The sequence below is a fragment of the Symphalangus syndactylus genome, chromosome X (genome assembly GCF_028878055.3).
Source record: "Symphalangus syndactylus isolate Jambi chromosome X, NHGRI_mSymSyn1-v2.1_pri, whole genome shotgun sequence".
NCBI lineage: Eukaryota > Metazoa > Chordata > Mammalia > Primates > Hylobatidae > Symphalangus > Symphalangus syndactylus.
The window spans coordinates 110771350-110785506 of NC_072447.2; the positions used below are offsets into that span (position 1 = coordinate 110771350).

A 14157-nucleotide genomic window follows, 5' to 3' on the forward strand; every position below is an offset into this window, starting at 1 on the left:
ACACGTAAAAAATTAGTAAAGAGAAAGCTTTTTAAACAAGAGCTAGTTCCATTTGATTTCTAAGTAACAGAAATTATAGCTATATTTTATAACTACACTTATACTGAAACGAAGAGAAAAATTGCATTCTATAATTTTAATAAACCTGGTGACTTTTGTACAAACAGCAAGACTTTTTAATTTAAATCTCCAAGAGTCTAAATCAACAAGTCTAAATATGAATACAGGAAGTACTTTAGGAAATTTTTCCTGTGAGAATGTCAAAGACATGATACAAAGAACAAATCCTACCAGAAGTAATTGAAATTATGCATGAGTACCAGTTCTATCCAAGTTTTTATATGGGTATATATTTAAATGTTCCACATTTTAATAAGTTATACTAAAATCTGGGCATATAAAGAGATTTAGTAAAATTCTAATAAATTGCTTGGAAAAATACATGAATCTTTTACTTTCATTGACACATATAATCAAGAACTATTACTAGATAAGGTAATTTTTCAAAACTACTCAATGAAAGAAAAATAGGCCCTCTTAGGTTAGTTTTAAGCAAAGTGGCCTAAGAATGGAAAGCACTATTGAAGATCCATTGCCTGATGTTTTTAAACTACATTATGAATGAATTGTAGAAACTATGGAATGTCAAGAACGGTAGTAATTGAGTTCATGCCTTAAAGTTTTTAGATAGGCAAATAAGTATCTTCTACAGATTATCACAGAAAATGTAAACATAACTTGTTTCATATAGTTAGTAAGATAGTTACTAACTATATGTAATATAGTTATTATCTTAATAAGGTAGTTTCATAACCAGGACTATCTTACTAAGTTTTTAAATAGAAGTAATGAGTTTCCTACATGATAATGTAGATCAAAATAGTAGTTTAACCAACATAACTGATTTTTCCTTGCCTTGGTAAGAATAAAGTGCTTCCTATGACTATAATATAAATTTGGAAAATGATTTTTAGCTGTGGGGGTAGATTTATTTCTAAGTTGGGAAACCAGAAACTATTAAAAATGAAATTCACGCCCTTTAAATTGTGGACTGTGAACAGGATCCTATTTAAGATAAGCTTCTGATATTTGAGAAAAGCATTTGTTCATATTTTTTTGTTTTAATTATTGGTTTTACAGGTCAACTCTGGCCCCCAAACCACCATTTATTATACCGAGTTTATGAAGTATTCTAATTTATGTATAGTATTTTATAGAAATTTACACATAAAGAAATGTTCATCTTTGCTTTGTCTTTCCTTCACTTGTACAGCGATATGATAATTGTAAAATCAATGTCAGATAATAAAAATGAAACAGATTAAGAATACCTGCTATAGAGTTAACAATCTATGTTGCTTTCTAGATGTGATTGGATTTTGCTCAGGCACTAAAAGTCTGATGAGTGCCAAGTTTATTTGCCATAAGTGTGAACACCCAAGTAAATGGAGAGAAATGTAGATATATATCCAAGTATATACATAAAACACCATGGTAAAACTTTCCATTCAAAAGAGCCAGAGCAAAAATGTTCAAAATATTTAAGTTTAGTTCCTTGAATAATCTACTTTATTATACTCTTCAAAATTTTAAATATTAAACTACCATCTTTGAAGGTACATGTTTTTTATTTTATTTCTTTTGTCATTTTTTTAAATTTTCTAACCACCACTGCCTGCTGATGAAGGTGAAGGTTTTAACGTGACTATGAATACTTAAGAGGTAATAATGGGTAGAACTGACATACTTGTCATCACTCTTATAAATTTATGTTTAGGGTTTCATTGCTTAAGAGGTTATTTTTTTCTCTCTGGGATACTTTTCCTGTAGTTTAGAACAATAGATAAACTGATGATTCAGTCATTGAAATTAAAGGAGTGTGCTGTGCTTGAGATTCAGACTACAACCATGAATTTTCCAACCTGTATTTGCAAAAATGTAACTCCTCGTTCAAACAGCTAAACTTAATATTAAGTTGTCAAGTATGCGATTTGTCAAAATAAGCATTTTTTTTTAAAAAGGGAATTGTTGCAACTTGAGACCTATACTCTCTAATCATTAATTTTTCCTTTATTGGCTTCTTCCACCTTACCCTTTTATTTACACATTGATTTGAATACTCCTCCTTAACTTTCCTTGAATTCTATCTATATTCATCTGTTCTCACGCTGCTATGATGAAATACCCGAGACTGGGTAATTTATAAAGAAAAGAGGTTTAATTGACTCACAGTTCTGCGTGGCTGGGAAGGCCTCAGGAAACTTACAGTCATGGTGGAAGGCACCTCTTCACAGGGTGGCAGGAGAGAAAATGAGTGCTGAGTGAAGGGGAAGCCCCTTATAAAACCATCAGATCTCATGAGAACTCACTCACTATCATGAGAACAGCATGGGAGAAACTGCCCATGGTTCAATTATCTCCACCTAGTCCTGCCCTTGACACGTGGGGATTATTACAATTCAAGGTGAGATTTGGGTGGTGACACAGAGCCAAACCATATCATTCCACCCCTGGCCCCTCCCAAATCTCATGTCCTCACATTTCAAAACACAGTCATGCCCTCCCAACAGCCTCCTAAAGTCTTAACTCATTCCAGCATTAACCCAAAGTCTGGGTCCAAAGGCTCATCTGAGATGAAGCAAGTCCCATCTGCCTATAAGCCTGTAAAATCAAAAGCAGGTTAGTTACTTCCTAGAGACAATGGGGGTACAGGCATTGGGTAAATACACCATTCCAAATGGGAGAAATTGGCCAAAACAAAGGGGCTACAGGCCCCATACAAGTCTGAAATCCAGCAGGGCAGCCAAATCATAAAGCCCTGAAATGGTCTCCTTTGACTCCATGTCTCATATCCAGGTCACACTGATGTGAGAGGTGGGCTGCCACAGCCTTGGGCAGTTCCACCCCTATAGCTTTGCAGGGTACAGCCCCCCTCCTGGCTGCTTTCACAGGCTAATGTGGAATGCCTGCAGCTTTTCCAAGTGCAAGGTGCAAGCTGTCAGTGGATCTACCATTCTGGGGTCTGAAGGATGGTGGCCCTCTTCTCATAGCTCCACTAGGCAATGCTCCAATGGGGACTCTATGTGGGGGCTCCAACCCCACATTTTCCTTCCATACTGCTCTAGCAGAGGTTCCCCCATGAGGACTCCACCCCTGCAGCAAACTTCTGCCTGGACATCCAGGCATTTCCATACATCCTCCGAAATTTAGGCAAAGGTTTCCAAACCTCAGTTCTTGACTTCTGTGCACCTGTGACTTCTGTGCATCTGTAGCCCAACACCACGTGTAAGCCACTAAGGCTTGGGGTTTGCACCCTCTGAAGCAATGGCCCGAACTGAACCTTAGCATCTTTTAGCCACAGCTGGAGCTGAAGCAGCTGGGATGCAGGGGACCATGTCCTGAGGCTGCATAGAGTAGGGGGGCCCTGGGCCAGGCTCATGAAATCATTTTTCCCTCCTAGGCTTCCAGGCCTGTGATGGGAGGGGCTGACGTGAAGATCTCTGACATGCCCTGGAGACATCCAAATTTGGTGATTAACATTCGGCTCCTGTTGCTTACACAAATTTCTGTGGTCAGCTTGAATTTCTCCCCAGAAAATGAGTTTTTCTTTTCCATCACATCATCAGGCTGCAGATTTTCCAAATTTTTTGCTCTGCTTCCTCTTGAACACTTTGCTGTTTAGAAATTTCTTCCACCAGATATCCTAAATCATCTCTCTCAAGTTCAAAGTTCCACAGATCTCTAGGGCAGGAGCAAAATGCCACCAGTCTCTTTGCTAAAGCTCCATTTCCCAAGAAGTTCCTCATCTCCATCTGAGACCACCTCAACCTGGACTTCATTGTCCATATTACTATCAGCATTATGGTCAAAGCCATTCAACAAGTCTATAGGAAGTCCATTGTCCATATTACTATCAGCATTTTGGTCAAAGCCATTCAACAAGTCTATAGGAATTTCCAAACTTTCCCACATCTTTCTGTCTTCTTTTGAGCCCTCCGAACTGTTCCAACCTCTGCCTGTTACCCAGTTCCAAAATTGCTTCCACATTTCTGGGTATCTTTAGAGCAGCACCCCACTACCTGGTACCAATTTATTATATTAGTCCATTCTCACACTGGTATGAAGAAATACCCAAGACTAGGTAATAAAGCAAAGAGGTTTAATTGACTCACAATTCCACATGGCTAGGAAGACCTCAGGAAACTTACTATCATGGCAGAGGGCACCTCTTCACAGAGTGGAAGGAGAGAGAATGAGTACTGAGCGAAGGGGGAAGCCCCTTATAAAACCATCAGATCTCTTGAGAATTCACTATCATGAGAACAGCATGAGGTAGACCGTCCCCATGATTCAGTTGTCTCCATCTGGTCCCACACTTGACACATGGGGATTATTACAATTCAAGGTGAGATTTGGGTGGGGACTCAGAGCCAATCTTAATGCCCAGCCCTGCCAGGGCTTGTACTGGCTTCTTGGATTTCAAACTAAAATACCACTGGATTGGTCCACCCTAAGCTGCTACTTTTCCTCTGCCTCAGTCATGGGCATTCTTTATCTTACTTGAGCTACTAAGGTTTACTAAAGTTTAAGGGATGAACTTAGTGAGTCTTTTTTTTTTTAGCACTCCTAGTAATAACTTGCAATAGCTGGTGTAGTTATAATCCATAAAAGCTGGGTAACTGATATATTTTAAAAGTAAAACTTAGATCGAGACCACGGTGAAACCCCGTCTCTACTAAAAATACAAAAAGAAATTAGCCGGGCGTGGTGGCGGGCGCCTGTAGTCCCAGCTACTCGGAGAGGCTGAGGCAGGAGAATGGCGTGAACCCAGGAGGCGGAGCTTGCAGTGAGCCGAGATTGCGCCACTGCACTCCATCCAGCCTGGGCGACAGAGCGAGACTCCGTCTCAAAAAAAAAAAAAAAAAAGTAAAACTTTGGAGTTCATAAAATTTTATGTGGAAATACAAAAGACTCAGAGTAACTAAAACAGTATTGACCAGGAAAAACAAAGTTGGAAGACTCATGCTTTCCAATTTCAAAACTTATTATACAGCTATAGTAAACAAGACATTGTGATACTGGCATAAGGGGAGACATGTAGATCAATGTAATATAGTTGAGACTCTAGAAATACATTCTTACATTTATGGTCAGTTAATTTTCAACAAGAAAGCCAAGCTAACTCAATGGGGGAGAGAACTATTTTCAACAAATGATGCTGAAACAATGGACAGCAACATACTCCCCACCTCCAAAAAGATGTTGTACTCTTTTCTTAAAACATACACAAAAATTAACTTAAAATGGATCAAAGACCAAAATGTAAGAGCTGAAACTATGAAACTCTCAGAGAACACATAGGAGTTAATCTTCATGATCTTGAATTAGGCAATTTTTTGTAGATATGACAACAAAAGCATGTGACCCTGAAGAAAAAATAAGTAAATTGGATTACATCAAAATTAAAAACTTTTGTGCTACAAATGATATCATCAAGAAAGTGAAGAGACAACCCACAGAATGGAGGAAATATTTGCCAATTATATGTCTGGTAAGGGACTGCTATCTAGAATGTATGAAGAACTCTTACAACTAAGTAATAAAAGGCAAACGACCCAATTTTAAAAATGGTTAAAGGATTTGAATAGACTTTTCTCCAAAGAAAATAAAGAAATGGCCAATAAGCACATTAAAAGATTTTTCGTATCATTAGTCAATAGAGAAACACAAATCAAAAGCATAATGAGATACCATTTCATACCCACTAGGGTGGCTATAATTAAAAAGACAGATAATACTGTTGAGGAGAATGTGAAGAATTGAAACTCTCATATATTGCTGTTGGGAATGTAAAATGGTACAACCCTCCCACCCCATACTTTCTGTCCTCTAATAACCATCATTCCACTCTATACTTTTATGAGCTCAACTTTTTACCTCCTTCATATGAGTGAGAACATATGGTATTTATCTTTCTGTGCCTGACTTATTTCACTTAACATAATGTTCTCCATGTTCATCCATGTTGCTGCAAATGAAAATGTTTCATTCTTTTTTGGGCTGAATAGTATTCCATTGTAAAAATTTATCACATTCTCTGTATCCATCCATCTGTTGGTGGACATTTAGGTTGATTTCATATCTTGGCTATTTTGAGTAGTGCTGCAAGAAACATAGGGGTATAGTTTATGTATTTGTGCTTATTTAACATTGCATGCCTATATCAACACATCCTCATAAGCAATTGGTATTTTCAATGTTTTGGGTTTTAATAGGTGTGTAATGTTGTTTTAATTTGCAATTACCCAGTGACATCTGATGTTGAACCTCTTTCATATGATTATTTGCTATTTATATCTTCCTTGGTTAGGTATCTATTTAGATCTTTTGCCCACTTTTTAATGGGTCTTTTATTTTTTTAAACATAGTTTTCTTTAATTCTTTGAATATATTTATAATAGCTACTTTACAGTCTTTATTTACAAAATCCAACAAGTGGACCCCCTCAAGACACTTTCTGTTGGTTGCTTTTGTAAGTTCTTGTTTCTATTTTTAAGCCTGACTTCCTTGGATCACCCCCTGAATCAGTATAATTTAGTGGTTATTCAGTGATGAGTTAGATTTCCTTAAATGCCTTATGCTATCAAATATTCCACCTTTTTCTCAAGGATATCTGTGTGAAGGTATACGTCAAACTTCAGGCAATTTTCACTCAGCTTTAGCTTTTATTCCCTGCTTTCAAAGATAGCCAGAGTTGAGTGACTGGGCCCTTCTTCTGTCCCATTTCTTTCCTAGGCATGTTCACAGCCCTGTACATGTATTCATTCTTCTAGATCCCCAAGAATGTGTTGCAGCCCTTCAAAGTTCGGTATCATCATCTGGTTTTTCAGGTCTTCCTTTTAAATCTTTAGCCAGGCTCTTGTTTGCTCTAGCTGGAATCATAGCCTTGGACACTAGGTTGTTACCAACCAATTGCTATTGTTTTCTATAATACCCTGGGAACAGAGTTTTTTCACCAAGCTGAGCTGTGAATAAAATCAAATGATAACAACACCCTGGGAATAGAGATTTTCCAGGGAGTTGCAAGTTTGGTCAAATATTGTCTATGCCCTAAGGATAGGGCTTTTAATGAAACTCCAGAAGATCCACTGGCTGCCATACTGCTGGCTTTCATTTCTGAGCTTGGGCAGGTGGATAGAGTTAAAAGCCCCACAGACTCTTCTGGTCTTATTCAGGCTCATTAGTTTTTCTCGAATAGATGCTTTTCAGTTTATTGCATGCCTTTGGTTAATTCCAGTGTTCTGAAATGGTTTCTTTTGAATGTTTTGCCACTATTTTGTTGCTTTTGTTGGGGAGTGTGTTCACAGAGGTTCTGAGCTTGCCATTCTAGAAGTCAGGTTGTTGACATATCTAATTTTGATAGGTATGTCTCTGAGATATTGCTTTAATATTTGTTATGTATATAGATTGTGGCTTTTAAATGACAGTAAACATTAGAACTTTTTTTTCTTGTAGAAACTTAAGCATGCATCTGGGACAACTACATTCTTTCTTTTTCAGCTTGCTATTAGTTCTGAGTCTACAGAGCCATCTGATAATTTTGAGGTGCAATCTTTGACAAGTCAGAGGGAATGCAGTAAAACTGTGAACACTGAAGCCTTAATGACGGTATTTCACCCTCAGAATTTGGAGACTCTTAATTCTAAAATGGTAGGAAAACAAAATATTTAAACCTATGGGCTGAAACATTTGGTGAAAAGTAAAAATCTTAAAAGCAGACTAGAAGGTACCACAACTGAAAATTCTTTTGGGACTTGAAAAGTTTTCCAGCAGGTACTACTGTGTAACTTATTTAGTTCCACTATACACAAGGACTATTATCAGGAATGAAGATAAAAGATAAAAGTTGGACATTGGGGATTTTTACAGATACATAATAGTTGTACATATTTATTGACATTGGGTTTTATTTGCATGGATTTCTAATCCTGACATAGACATGATTAGGGGAGAATGATGGTTTAAAGCTTTGCCTCCCAAGTATAACACTTTTACCATTTTTATATGAGTTTAGCTAAGAATTAAAATAGTAAATTAAGCTGCTATGCTCAGATGAGTTTAAAAGATTTTCATGATGACAAGGATTCAGTGTTTCACCCCTGGGTGAATACTGATATTGGTTTTCTATGTTCTTAATTTCTATAGATGTTGTTTCAAGGTAAAGAGAGTGGGAAAGTTATTTTACAGAAGTTAATTTCTCACTAGATTTAGTTGTTTTGATTTTTCTGTCATTACAGTTGAAAGAAAAAATGAAGGAACAGTCATGGAAAATACTGTTTGCAGAATGTGGGCGTGGTGTTAGTATGTTTCGAACCAAAAAGACTCGAGATCTTGTTGTAAGAGGGATTCCAGAAACCTTAAGAGGAGAACTCTGGATGCTTTTTTCAGGTATTACATTTATTCATTTTATTTATTTAATAGACATTAACTATGCCTTTCTAGGAGTTATGCCCTAAGCTAAAGCAAAAGAATTACAAAGATGGTTAGTACAAAGTCTTACTCATCTTGAGTTCAGACTAGTCAAAGAAAGAAAGGTAAGTAGTTATCTATACCTTACCTATCTATCCACACATCCAGCATCTGAGCAGATTAGTTTATTAGGCAAGATATGTATAGTGGGGGAATCTTTATCTCTAGTGTCAACAGTCAGTTAAGGGGGAAAAAGCACATGAAAATGGTATTCTGTTGGATAAAATTAGTAGCTTGACATAGATTCTAGTGTAAAGCTCTTTTCTGTTTGTGCTCAGAAATCACTTAAGCATAAGGCTAAATATCAAGGTAATGAAATCCAATTCTTTATGTATATATGGAAATAGTAGCTTCATTATATCCCTCTTCTGTTGTATGTTAATGTAATAATCTTCACAGGTGCTGTTAATGACATGGCTACTAATCCTGGCTATTACGCTGAAGTGGTTGAGCAGTCCTTAGGGACCTGCAACTTGGCTACTGAAGAAATTGAACGTGATTTACGTCGCTCTCTTCCTGAGCACCCAGCCTTTCAGAGTGACACTGGCATATCTGCTCTGAGAAGGGTACTCACTGCTTATGCATACAGGAACCCCAAAATTGGATACTGCCAGGTATGACTTAACTATGAGCCCAACTGTGTGTATGTTCCAAATAAAATCACATCAAATCCAATTCCACTAATTTGGAAGTGGTGATTATACGGAAAGAGATGGGGGTGAGATAGATAGAGGATAGTATTAATGTAAGTAGGATGGTAGTGGGAATACTTAGGAGAATTGATATTTCATTATTTTTCTTTTTCACTTAACAAATGTTTATTGAACTTATGCTCTATAAAAGATACTCTGCTAGGTACTTAAGGCTATATAAAGATGTATCAGGTAAGGGTCCTCCCTTAAAAGTATGTAGACCAGGAGACGTTAAAGCATATTCATTAAGAAACAAAAATCAAGTGAGAAAAACTGTTAGAGAAATATAAAGTCCTGTCATGATTTATAATAAGGAGAAACTATTTTTCATCTGGAGGAGTCAGAGAAGGCTTCGTGGAAAAGGTAGCATTTGCAAGTCTTAAAAATTGGTGAATTTTGGACATATGGAAATGGAATGAAAAGAACATGCCAGGTGATGGAATCCATGTAACCGAACACAGGTAGAGGTAAACGTAAAGTATATATAGGACCGTGTTTGTTTAGTTTGGTAGAAACATAGGGTGGATGAAGTGAAGTAGTTGGAGAAAAAAAAAATCAATAAGGTAGATTGGGATAGAGCTGGAGTTTGAATTTTATTTTACAGGCAGTGGAGGAATCATTGGAAAAGAATTATTTATGAGCACACAATCAATTAGGATAGGCTAGACTGCTAACAGAAACACAGATAATAGATGAAACAGTATAATTTTATTTCTTGAAGGAATAAACAAAGGAGATTGACTCTTCAGGTCAGTAGGCAGCTCTTCTCCATGAGATTATTCAGGAACTTAGACTGTAGGCTGACAGCCGACTGTCATTTTCAAAACAAAGCTTCCCGAGTACACTTTCATCACCGTTAGCACTCACAGGAACAGGGAAACAGCATGGAGAAACAACTGTAAAAGATTTTATGGGCTAGGCTTGAAAGGGGCAAATATCACTTCACGCACATTCTATTGGATGATCTTAGTCACGTGGATACACCTATTCACAAGGAAGTCTGTGGAGTATAGTGTGGCTGAGCAGACATGTGCAGCTACTATGGAAGAAGAGGAGACTGGAATGTCATGGATAGGTAGCACTCTGCGCCATACATTTATTTATAATGGGTTGAATACCTGTAATTGTTACATGTCAATACTACCTATCCAGTTAACTTGTCAATAGAGATATTTAAAAAAAAAACTGTTTAAGTGAATGGAACATCTAAATGGCAAGGATTTTTAGCATATTTTAGGATCTCTGAAAGGTACAAAAGAAGCATAATGCTTCTTTTCTCAAAGAGCTTATACTCACAGACCCTGTGATATTGTCTATAAGCAGTAGTTTAGAGATAGCTTCAAAATAGGCAGCACTTAATATTGACTTCTAAAAGATGAGAGCAAAGTTAGAAACATGGAGGGCAGGAGGAAAGTTATTTGGGGTTAAAGTATGAGTGATACCATTCAGGTGAGAATAAGCCTGCCTTGGGAGATAAGATTGGCTAGGTTCACACTGGAATAAAAAAGTAAATTTGTATGGGACAAGATCATGAAGAATCTTTAAAGCCTGGGAAAAGAGTTTAAACTTAATATGGTAAACAGATTTTGCTGGTTTTGATCAAAAACCCACGTGAGACACATGGCTGGTTAGCTTGCTCTATCTGTCTATCTATCTATCTATCTATCTATCTATCTATTCTGTCTATCTAATCTTATCTATCATCTGTCTCCATCTATCTATCTAATGTTGATATATAATTGATTTACCACAAACATCACCCCTTTAGTGGTCTCTCATATATTCACAAAGTTGTGCAAACCTTCACCATTATCTAATTCCAGAACATTTTCATCACCCTAAAAAGAAGCCCCATATCCATTAGCAGTTACTCCCCATTTCTCCTACTACCAACCCAAGCAATCACTAATCTACTTTCTAGCTCTATGAATATGCCTATTGTGCACATTTTATATAAATTGAGTGATACAATATGTGATCTTTTGTGCCTGCCTTCTTTTACTTAGCATGTCATTTTCAAAGTTCATCCATGTTGTAGCATGTATCAGGACTTCTTTCTTATGATTTAATAATATTCCATTATATGGCTATATACCACATTTTGTTTATTCAATGTTGATAGTTATTTGAGATGTTTTCTTGTTTTGGCTGTTGTGAATAATGCTGCTATGAATATTCATGTACAAGTTTTTGTATGGACATTGTTTTTTATTCTTGTGGGTAAATACCTTGAAGTGAAATTTCTGGGTTATATGATAACTGTCTGTTTAACATTTTGGTGCACTGTCAAACTATTTTCCAAAGAGACTGCACCATTTTATATTCCCTCCAGCAATGTATGAGGGTTCTATTTTTTCTTTGTCTTTATTTTATTTTATTTTCTTACCAAATCTCCCCTTCATTCTATGTACAAGGATTCTAATTTCTGCACATCCTTGACAACACTTCTTAATTGTCTTTCTTTTTGATTGCAGCCATTCCAGTGAGCGTGAAGTGGTGCCTTGGCACTCTTGTTGAAAATCAGTTGACCATAAATGTTAGAGTTTATTTCTGGACTCTCAATTCTATTCCATTGATTTATACTTCTACCCTTATACCAGTGCCACATTGTCTTGATTACTGCATCTGTGTAGTAAGTTTTGCAATCAGAAAGTGTGAGTTCTTTAACTTTGTTCTTTTCTAAGATTGTTTTGGCTCTTTTAGTTCCTTGTATTTCCATACAAATTTTACGATCAACTTGTCAATCTCTGCAAACAAGAAAAAAAAGGCAGCTGGGATTTTGATAGTCATGATATTGAATCTGTAGATCAATTTCAGGAGTATTTCATATTAACAATATTAACTCTTCCAACCCATAAACACAAGATGTCTTTCCTTTTCATTTATTTAATCGTTCTTTAATTTGTCTCATCCAAACATGTTTTATAGTTTTCAGTGTTCAAGGCTTGTACTTCCTTTGTTAATTTTATTTCTAAGTATTTTAATTTTTTGTTATTATAGTAAATTGAATTGTTTTCTTGATTTCATGTTTTTTTTTTAATTTTTTTTTATTTACTTATTTTTTTTTTTTATTATACTTTAGGGTTTTAGGGTACATGTGCACAATGTGCAGGTTTGTTACATATGTATCCATGTGCCATGTTGATTTCCTGCACCCATTAACTCGTCATTTAGCATTAGGTGTATCTCCTAATGCTGTCCCTCCCCCCTCCCCCCGCCCCACAACAGTCCCCGGAGTGTGATGTTCCCCTTCCTGTGTCCATGAGTTCTCATTGTTCAATTCCCACCTATGAGTGAGAACATGCGGTGTTTGGTTTTTTGTCCTTGCGATAGTTTACTGAGAATGATGTTTTCCAGTTTCATCCATGTCCCTACAAAGGACACGAACTCATCATTTTTTATGGCTGCATAGTATTCCATGGTGTATATGTGCCACATTTTCTTAATCCAGTCTATCGTTGTTGGACATTTGGGTTGGTTCCAACTCTTTGCTATTGTGAATAGTGCCGCAATAAACATACGTGTGCATGTGTCTTTATAGCAGCATGATTTCTAGTCCTTTGGGTATATACCCAGTAATGGGATGGCTGGGTCAAATGGTATTTCTAGTTCGAGATCCCTGAGGATTCGCCACACTGACTTCCACAATGGTTGAACTAGTTTACAGTCCCACCAACAGTGTAAAAGTGTTCCTATTTCTCCACATCCTCTCCAGCACCTGTCGTTTCCAGATTTTTTAATGATGGCCATTCTAACTGGTGTGAGATGGTATCTCACGGTGGTTTTGATTTGCATTTCTCTGATGGCCAGTGATGAGGAGCATTTCTTCATGTGTTTTTTGGCTGCATAAATGTCTTCTTTTGAGAAGTGTCTGTTCATGTCCTCTGCCCACTTTTTGATGGGGTTGTTTGTTTTTTTCTTGTAAATTTGTTTGAGTTCATTGTAGATTCTGGATATTAGCCCTTTGTCAGATGAGTAGGTTGCAAAAATTTTCTCCCATTCTGTAGGTTGTCTGTTCACTCTGATGATAGTTTCTTTTGCTGTGCAGAAGCTCTTTAGTTTAATTAGATCCCATTTGTCGATTTTGGCTTTTGTTGCCATTGCTTTTGGTGTTTTAGACATGAAGTCCTTGCCCACGCCTATGTCCTGAATGGTATTGCCTAGGTTTTCTTGTAGGATTTTAATGGTTTTAGGTCTAACATATAAGTCTTTAATCCATCTTGAATTAATTTTTGTATAAGGTGTAAGGAAGGGATCCAGTTGCAGCTTTCTACATATGGCTAGCCAGTTTTCCCAGCACCATTTATTAAATAGGGAATCCTTTCCCCATTTCTTGTTTTTGTCAGGTTTGTCAAAGATCAGATAGTTGTAGCTATGCGGCATCATTTCTGAGGGCTCTGTTCTGTTCCATTGATCTATGTCTCTGTTGTGGTACCAGTACCATGCTGTTTTGGTTACTGTAGCCTTGTAGTATAGTTTAAAGTCAGGTAGCGTGATGCCTCCAGCTTTGTTCTTTTGGCTTAGGATTGACTTGGCGATGCGGGCTCTTTTTTGGTTCCATATGAACTTTAAAGTAGTTTTTTCCAATTCTGTGAAGAAAGTCACTGGTAGCTTGATGGGGATGGCATTGAATCTATAAATTACCTTGGGCAGTATGGCCATTTTCATGATATTGATTCTTCCAACCCATGAGCATGGAATGTTCTTCCATTTGTTTGTATCCTCTTTTATTTCATTGAGCAGTGGTTTGTAGTTCTCCTTGAAGAGGTCCTTCACATCCCTTGTAAGTTGGATTCCTAGGTATTTTATTCTCTTTGAAGCAATTGTGAAAGGGAGTTCACTCATGATTTGGCTCTCTGTTTGTCTGTTATTGGTGTACAAGAATGCTTGTGATTTTTGTACATTAATTTTGTATCCTGAGACTTTGCTGAAGTTG

At 36.9% G+C, this 14157-nt stretch overlaps 1 protein-coding gene across 2 annotated transcripts in view; it reads left to right on the plus strand.

Annotated features, from left to right (window-relative positions):
• TBC1D8B (TBC1 domain family member 8B) overlaps window positions 1–14157 on the plus strand; it is a 74701-nt gene that overhangs the window by 23648 nt on the left and 36896 nt on the right. For both annotated transcript variants that reach the window (XM_055268600.2, XM_063635237.1), the window contains exons 8-10: window positions 7561–7710; window positions 8298–8448; window positions 8929–9143. In XM_055268600.2, coding sequence (XP_055124575.1) covers window positions 7561–7710; window positions 8298–8448; window positions 8929–9143 — 516 coding nt within the window. The remainder of the gene's footprint in view (window positions 1–7560; window positions 7711–8297; window positions 8449–8928; window positions 9144–14157) is intronic.